General features: G+C 41.2%; 1 protein-coding gene across 2 annotated transcripts in view; it reads right to left on the reverse strand.

Annotated features, from left to right (window-relative positions):
- Positions 1 to 1919: 1919 nt before the first annotated feature.
- The window catches only part of CA8 (carbonic anhydrase 8), a 49790-nt gene continuing 43564 nt past the window's right edge, over positions 1920 to 8145 (reverse strand). For both annotated transcript variants that reach the window (XM_024198452.2, XM_024198453.2), the window contains 2 exons: positions 3329 to 3502; positions 1920 to 2930 (listed from right to left, as the gene is read on the reverse strand). In XM_024198452.2, the coding sequence (XP_024054220.2) occupies positions 3368 to 3502 (135 nt within the window). In that variant the 3' untranslated portion in view covers positions 1920 to 2930; positions 3329 to 3367. The remainder of the gene's footprint in view (positions 2931 to 3328; positions 3503 to 8145) is intronic.

Genomic DNA, 8145 nt, shown 5'->3' on the forward strand with positions numbered 1-8145 from the left:
TCTTTCTCAGTACTGTAGAGTCCTTAACTAGCATAGCCTGACAGCGAATACTAGCATTTTACATATAAAAATCCATCATTTGGAAATTGAAACTGCAAGTTATTTTGTGAAGCAAGGCCAAGGCAAATCTGATTATTTAAAACCATTATTTGTAGGTGTTGACAAATGTAATAAAATTTCAAACATAAAAGCAAAGGGGGACGTTTTCACATTTCAATTCCAACAGTTATAAAAGAAACTCTTTCATGCTTAAAATTCAAAGTCAGCATGTAAAGTAATTTCACTGTTTCGGAGACCTGAATTACCTGCAATGGCCTTAGGGCATTATTCACTCACAGAGGAAAAAAATGTAGTTAAATATTGCTGTGATTTTCCTAAGTAATTTTTCTGCAGGAGACAAGTTGATTTGAATCACCCATTTCAAGATTAAAGTGATGACATTTTGTGACTGCAGAGGCCCATGTAATTGAGGTTTCAGTGGGCTTAGGGATGTGTCCAAAAATTAAATATAGGAGTGTGGAAGCAATGCTGACAGAGAAACCAGTATTTCATTTTCACTGTTAAAATCTGTGCAGCCGGTACATGACACAGGTATGAAATACATGGTAAGTACTTACCTAGAAAATGTTTTTAAGGATTGATTAAAGCCCTCCACCAGAATGCTAGGCCACTGCACTAGCCTGTTTAACAGTTTCTGTCATTCATATTATCTCTATATAAAGGATTACTACACTTAGGCTTGGTCTACACTTACCCCCCAAGTCGAAGTAAGGTACGCACATTCAGCTACGTGAATAACGTAGCTGAATTCGACATACCTTACTTCGAACTTACCGCGGTTCAGACGCGGTCCACACGCGGCAGGCAGGCTCCCCGTCGACTCCGCGGTACTCCTCTAGTTGAGCTGGAGTACCGCAGTCGACGGCGAGCACTTCCTGGTTCGATTTATCGCGTCCAGACCAGACGCGATAAATCGAACCCGGAACTTCGATCCCCAGCCGTCGAACTACCCGGTAAGTATAGACCAGCCCTAAGAGAGACCATTTATAACCCATTGGTTTTAATGTCTCCATTTTCTGATCGTTTCAAGTTACCAATCTACCTGAGGGGCCATCTTCTGCCTGATCACTTGTTATGCCAATCAAGATTCGGAGCTGGAGCTCAAAAAATAATCTCATAAAGATGAGGGATGAAATCCTGGTCCCACTGAAGTCAAGTGGGAGTTTTGCCATTGAATTAATCAGGCTAAGATTTCACACTCCAGCAGGATTCTGAAGTACTCTCCCCTCTACGTATACCAAACCAAATGGTGGCATTCTTCCAAGTGAGGTTCAATATGTGCTTGTTTTCTTTTTAACCAGTGGTTCTAAAGGGGCCTGGGGCTACGGAAATTGTTGCTTTTATGTATTTGGATTCTTCCTGCAGAGCTGAGCAGTTTATTGGATAACTGTGGCCTAATTGCTCTTGTATTTTGGTACAAAACTCAGACACTCCAGGGCTAGAGAAGTTTTATAGATGTAAAATTTTATTCTACTCATCCATTTGCCCAGGGTGAGAACTTTTCTTAGTGGTTGAGCAGAATGTTATTAGTTTTTCTCTTTTGTTTGCAGTGTTGTTGTAGCTGTGTTGGTCCCAGGATATTAGAGAGGCAATGTGGGCGAGGTAATATCTTTTATTGACCAACTTCTGTTGTTGAGAGAGACAAGCTTTTGAGTTTACACAGAGCTCTGCTTCAGGTATGGGAAAGTTACTCAGAGTGTCACAGCTAAATACAAATTGTTAAGCATAAGGAGTTAACACAAGTTGCCAGAGACCATTCAAGGTGAAGTGGGCAGTTAACACCTCTGCAGTCATAGAACAAAGGAGGGTTAGTGAGTTACCGATTGTTGTAATGAGCCATAAACGTGATGTTTTTACTGAGTCCATGATTTTTAGTGTCTAGCGAAGTTATGAATTTAAGCTCCCAGACTCACCTTTTGAAAGTGTTGTTCAGGTTTGCTTTGTGGCCTGAGAGGTCAGAGATGGAGTGATCACTTTGTGAAAAGTGTTTGGCCATGGATGACATGATGTTTTTGTCTTTTATCATTTTTCTGTGTGAGTTAATTCAAGAAACATAGTGATTGTCTCATTTCACCCACTGGATGAGGTACATCACATTATTGTGACAGGTATGTGTAAGACCTATGGATCCTGAAATGTATGTTGTGGGGGGAGTGTGTTGATCATTGTAGCTATGGAGATATGTCTACTTATTTTGCATCATCAGGCATTACAGAGAGCAAGTGAGTAGCTTGTGCATCTGGAATGGTCCATTTTCTTGACAATGTTGGAGGGCTGTTAAATAATAATGTTGGTTACCAAGTTGGGGCTGATCCTATTGTCTGCATAGTAAGTTCTCTTTTAATCAGTGCTAGTATATCCCATCACCAGGCTGCTGTGTAGTACACTGATTATCTAAGTGTAATGAGGGTTGGTGAATTATGCTGGAATATTGAGGGATTTTTAAATGTAAGGTCAGGGGAAATAGACTGTGGGAGTTTTGATTAACTGACGTGTGGGTTGTGAAGGTTCAAATGTGTATTTGCACCTATGCACGGGACCCAAAGTCATCTTTTACTTCTTGTTCTTCAAGCCAGTGGAAGCTAAAAACATTACTGAGGCAAGAAACAATCATAACTACTCTAATTAATGGAACAACAGATTAACATTAGCCATGAAAAGGCCAAATATTCAGCATCCTCTTCTGCATGCATTGGCTGTGCCTAACTAAACATGCAGCATCTGGAGTAAAAGAGTAACATTTTAACAGAGGACAGAGGAGATCCAAATGAAACAATCCTCCTTTGAGACGAGGTCATTTTCTTCCATCTTTATCAGTCTCAAGGAGTGGAGCTCTGTAACACTAAAACGACTCATTGGTGACTGGAGTCCTAAAAATACAAAATGTAAAAATCAACCAGTGCATCCAACTAGGCAAATCTCACTTGTCCTCAGGTTTAGCACACTTCTTGTCACAGGAAACCAAATTGCTCTAACAGGGCCCAATCCAATGTTCACTGAAATCAATGAAAAGACTCCAATTGACTTTACTAAGTATTGGACAGAGCCTATATTGAACCTAATTATTACAAGGTGTTTGGGAGTCCAGATAAAGGCAAAACATATTGTGGTATCAGATGAAAAATTAAAATAATGCAAGGCTCAAAGTACATGGGTTACCCAGAGCATTTGTCTAAAAGCATTGTCTCCTAAAACACAATCTCTATCATGAAAATTGTTTGAATAGACTTGCTTTCCACTTTTGTTTTTCTGCTGAACTTTCCCTTACCTGAATAAAGCTTTGTTTTCATTGTTGTTTTTTCTTCTGCTACTGGAATGCAGCCCTGATGACTCTGTCGCTAAGTGGCTGAGTTGGTCTAAAGTTATCTCCTAACATCCCATCACAGCCTTCTAAAAGTTCTGCACCTTTAACGTGTGTCCTCAGTCTTCGAAACTCTTCTATCTGAAAAAGTAAAGAAATGACATGCAGACAATTTTAGATATTTTGTTCGCTGTGGGGCCAATGATCTAATCTTAACTATAGTTGAATGTGTGGTTTTCAATGCCTAAATATCTGAGCATATAAATTCTCATAATCAAGTAACTGTGGGTGGATAAATTAATTTGTACACAAAAACTGCATTTGCCTGGGCAAAATGATTAGCAATTACAACAGATGTCAACCTATTCGATTGTGTGCATAATGTCCCAAAGAGTTCTAGCTCAAACTACAGCTTGCTCTTGAAAAAGTGCTCGCCAAATATTTGGACATTCATACCTCTCCATGCAATTTTAGAAACTTCTTTTGAAAAATTAAATCAATAGATTAAAAACTGAACATAACTGGGGAAGAAAATGCAGATTAGCCAATGTCTGTATTTTTTACATTGTTGGTATAACATAAATATGGTATTTTAAGCCAATTATTTTTAAAATAAGTGCCTACATTGTAACTGCAGAAAAATAATTGCACATGTAGAATATGTAGCTGTGTGGGCAAAAGAAGAAAGTGTGTGCATATGGTTTTGAAAGCTAATCTCTGCATATATTATCACCACTTTTTTTAGAGCATATATTCAGGGCCAGCCTTTGGGGTGGGCAATCGGTGCAGCCACCCTGACTGCCAACATTTAGGGGTACCAAATGATCACATTCAGGGGTGCCAAATCCCTGGTGTGTTAGTTTTTTTTAGTTGTTGTGTTTTGCTTGTGCATTTTGGGTTGGTGCAGGAGGGGCCACCGAAAACGTTTTCTGCCATGGGCAACAAAGCACCTAAGGCCTGTCGTGCAGATATTTCCCTATCTTGCATTTCATTTTAGATCACCTCCTATATATGCAATAACACAACAGACAGGGGGCCTCTTTCTGCTCTCACTTAGAGGATGGTAAATCAGGGATAGCTCCTTTAATAGCAGCATAAGTCCTCTGTGATATCAGAAACGGTGCCAGAGGGTGAGTTCATAGTGACATATCTTCATTTGTTAAGCATGAGACAAAAAGTAGTCTTGCAGCACTACTGAACCAGTCTGTGCACGTTGCTGCAATAGCACACTCTTTTTGACAGTTTGTTTTTAAAATAGGATTTTAAATGAATGCAAATCACATGTATTTTAAACAGAAAAGAACATCATAGTAGAAGGAAAGTAACATGAAAGAGTGATCTGTTAAATAATTAAACTTCATAGAAGAATTACATTTCTTATCTTTTCTTTGGCATAATAACAAAATATAGAGGGTAGATTCTCCCCACTCAAAGTAAAACCCACCCAAGGGGGCTTTTTGCATGGAAATCTCTATAATGATTCTCTCACAGAGACTCCATTGTGTGTAGAAAACCATTCAAAAACTTTACCATTTTACATTGAGCTTCTGTATCTCTGCCCTGGCACCCAACTCCCCAGCAACCCAACTCCATTGCATCCCTAGACTGGAGCTCCACAGAAAAAGTGATGGAGCCTAGGATCATATCATCATTTCCATGTAACGTCTGTGAGGCCAGGGTGGGGGGGCTGATGGGTATTCCTACTATCCATTCATCCTCCTGCATGACTCTGTTTCCACACTGATCCCCCAGCATGCAGAAAGGGCTCTGCCAGCCCCAAGAAGGGAAGTGTGTCACAGAGGCCTCCTCTATGCATGTATAATAGAGACGGAGGGGCATGTAAATCTAACCCCAGATTTTTAGGAAAGTGAAGTGTTCCAAGATAGCTAGTGGTATTTTCTAGAATCTTTGTAGCTGCTATATTGGCTGGGGACACAGTTTCCAATTGTAATTCAGAAGATAACTACGATCACTGTTATTTACTCCAAAAAAGTACAGAGTCGCTTCTTTTCAGATGTATGTGTTTGATTTAGCAGCTAGCTCTTCCCTGTAGCTGAGATTCTCTTTCCTCAGAGAGCAGCATGTTGTGCCTCTCACAGCTGAGATTAAGGAAGACAGCTTGGACTGAAAAGATGAAAGGAGGGAAGAGTGGTGAGGCTCTTTTAGAATGCTTTTCAAGGTAGAACTGTTGTATTAATTTAGCTGGAATACAGACGCCTATTCTTGAAGATTTTTTTTTTTATTATTTTATGATTATTTAACTCGAACTGAAAATAATACATTACAGGCCTGGGGACTGAAGAAACCTGCAGAAGTCAAGTGCTGGTAGAAGCAGTGAGCGGCTTTTCTGAAGGTGGCCTCTTCCACCAGAGCTGAACTGAATCAATAGTGGAATCGTCTGAAACCACTGTAGTTTGGGAAGAAGCATTTCACAAGAGCACAGCTTTCGTTTGATCTTTGGAGGCTTGGAGACTTCAAATAAAAACAAATCAAGCAGGAAAAAGGCTTTCTGTAAAGCCAATATTTTGGAATTATCCACTGCTGCAACTTCAAATGCGCTGCAGTGTACGCCGAGCTGGATCACTCACCTCCTGGAGACTTTCCTCACAGAGCAGCTCCAACACCATTCAGTCAGGAGGGCAGGGTTCACCCCAGTCCCACATACTGAGTTCTGGGGCCCTATCACAAACCTTTGATCTGCAGAGGGTCAGAGCCATTGCACTGAGATGCACTGTGCGTCTGCATCAGCTTTGGAGCCCCACTGTCTGCCTGCCCAATTCCTGATAGCATGGTTCCAGGCCAGACACACTGCATGGGCTCTGCTAGCCATGGCTGTCCTCATGACCACTGAGGAAGTGGCTCTGTGGGAAAGATAACACAGGCCCAGGCTCTATTACCTTTCCCAGATAACTTCCACAGGGAAGAGAAGGGAAACTGTGTAACCCATTGGCTCTGCCCCACCCAATGTGTAGTTTGCCACCTTCTGCCAACCTTCCCATGCCTCCTCCCTCCCACAGACACCACCATTTGAAACACACTCTGCAAGGCCCTGCAGGGAAAAAGGATGTTTCGGTAGAGGTGGCTCCCTCTCCCAGCAAAAACCCATTCCACCTGGGAGCGGGGAGATCCAGGCACAGAGGGTTCCATCCATGTTCAGATCCAGGGTGCATGAGCTGACCTTTTGAATGGAATAAGAAGGCCCAATCCTGGTCCCACTAAAATCCATCCTAACAGTCCCTTAGAATTCTATTGAGAACCAATTCAAGCCCAAAATGTTAACTATATAGAACCCTAAACCAGATTAAAGCTCTTTGCTGTATTATAAACACTGTGTAGACACGGCTCATCATTTATATCACAGCTGGTGACAAAAACACCATTAGCTTCTATTTTTCAGAATTAACATTTAGGTCAGATTTCCTGATTTCAGACTTTAAATTTTGCTTTATTTATGGTTTCAATTAAATGGCTATTTTCTTCATAGCACAACACAAACCCAAGAATGTTTCCTCTGTGAAAATCAGATTTGCTTGGAAAATGGACCCATTATCATGTAGGTGTTTTTTTGTTTCCAGTTTTGTTTGAAAATTGCATGTACCTTAGTGACACATTCTATGAAAACAGGTACTTTTTTGCGTGAACAAAATACTATGAATCTCCCATAGTTCTTTATTTTGCTGAACATATTTCCACACCACTCCAGCCACAATCATCTATTCCAGTGACTATTTATTTGCTTTTAAAATGATTCGGTACGAATGAGCTAGACAAAGGGGCTAGAGATCTAACCACTCAATTCAAAACTAGCTAACTCTGGCAGTGAGTATAGTGGAATGACAGCTGCTCACTGTATCACTGTTAGAAAGCCACATTCTGACTGGCTGCAATTGTTCTGTGCTTCAGTGAACCACAAAGCAAATTCTTCGTAAGTGTCCAGTTAGAAAAACAAATTGTCCAGGAAAGTCTGAACAAGCTTTTCCCTATTTTTCCTTTCCTTTGGGAACATCATAAGGGGGAGAATACTATTCTTATTACAATGTTATATTTCTGTAGAGCATAGGAATGTGCTCAGTGTCTCCCAAAACAAATTAAGACATTGTCCTTCCCATTGAAATAAAGGTAACATGAGACAAGTGAGGGTCATAAACAGACAAGAGAATGGAAGGGAGGAAGAAGGAGAAGGTTGACACTAGGAGGGAGCAGTTATCCAGTAAAGACTTGATCTTCTTCCTATTGACATGAGTGAAAAAACTCCAAGGGCCAGAGTGTGAACCCCTTGTTCCCACTGCTGAACAGTTACTGGCAAAAGCCATCCAGACTTCAATAGGACTGCTTGTGAAAACAACTGCGCAGTCGGGTCCCAGTTGACTGCCGGGGGAGTAGGATCAGGCCCTAGCATCCTGATAGTTCTGTTCCTTGTTTGTTCTTTTGTTATTCAGGTAATTAATAGGTTCCAATCTCAGCTACCAAAGTGACAAATATGTATTGGACCTGATTCTCCTCTTACACTGGTGTAATCAGGAGTAACTCCACTGCAGTCAATGGAGTATAAAACTATCATAAGTAAGAGGAGAATCAGGCCAACTGGTTGGAATCCTTATCAGCCACTCATAATTAAGTCTAGATCAAACCAGTTTATACAAGAACTTCTCTACCATCTTTGTGCCCATATTGAGCAAAAATGAAAATGTGTTGGAATCAGGGCCGGCTCCAGGCACCAGCCCACCAAGCTTGTGCTTGGGGCGGCACCTGGAGGGGGGCGGCGCGGCGCTCCGGCCCCTGGG

This window comes from Terrapene carolina, unplaced genomic scaffold (genome assembly GCF_002925995.2).
Source record: "Terrapene carolina triunguis isolate 2854851 unplaced genomic scaffold, T_m_triunguis-2.0 Scaffold58, whole genome shotgun sequence".
Taxonomy (NCBI): Eukaryota; Metazoa; Chordata; order Testudines; family Emydidae; genus Terrapene; species Terrapene triunguis.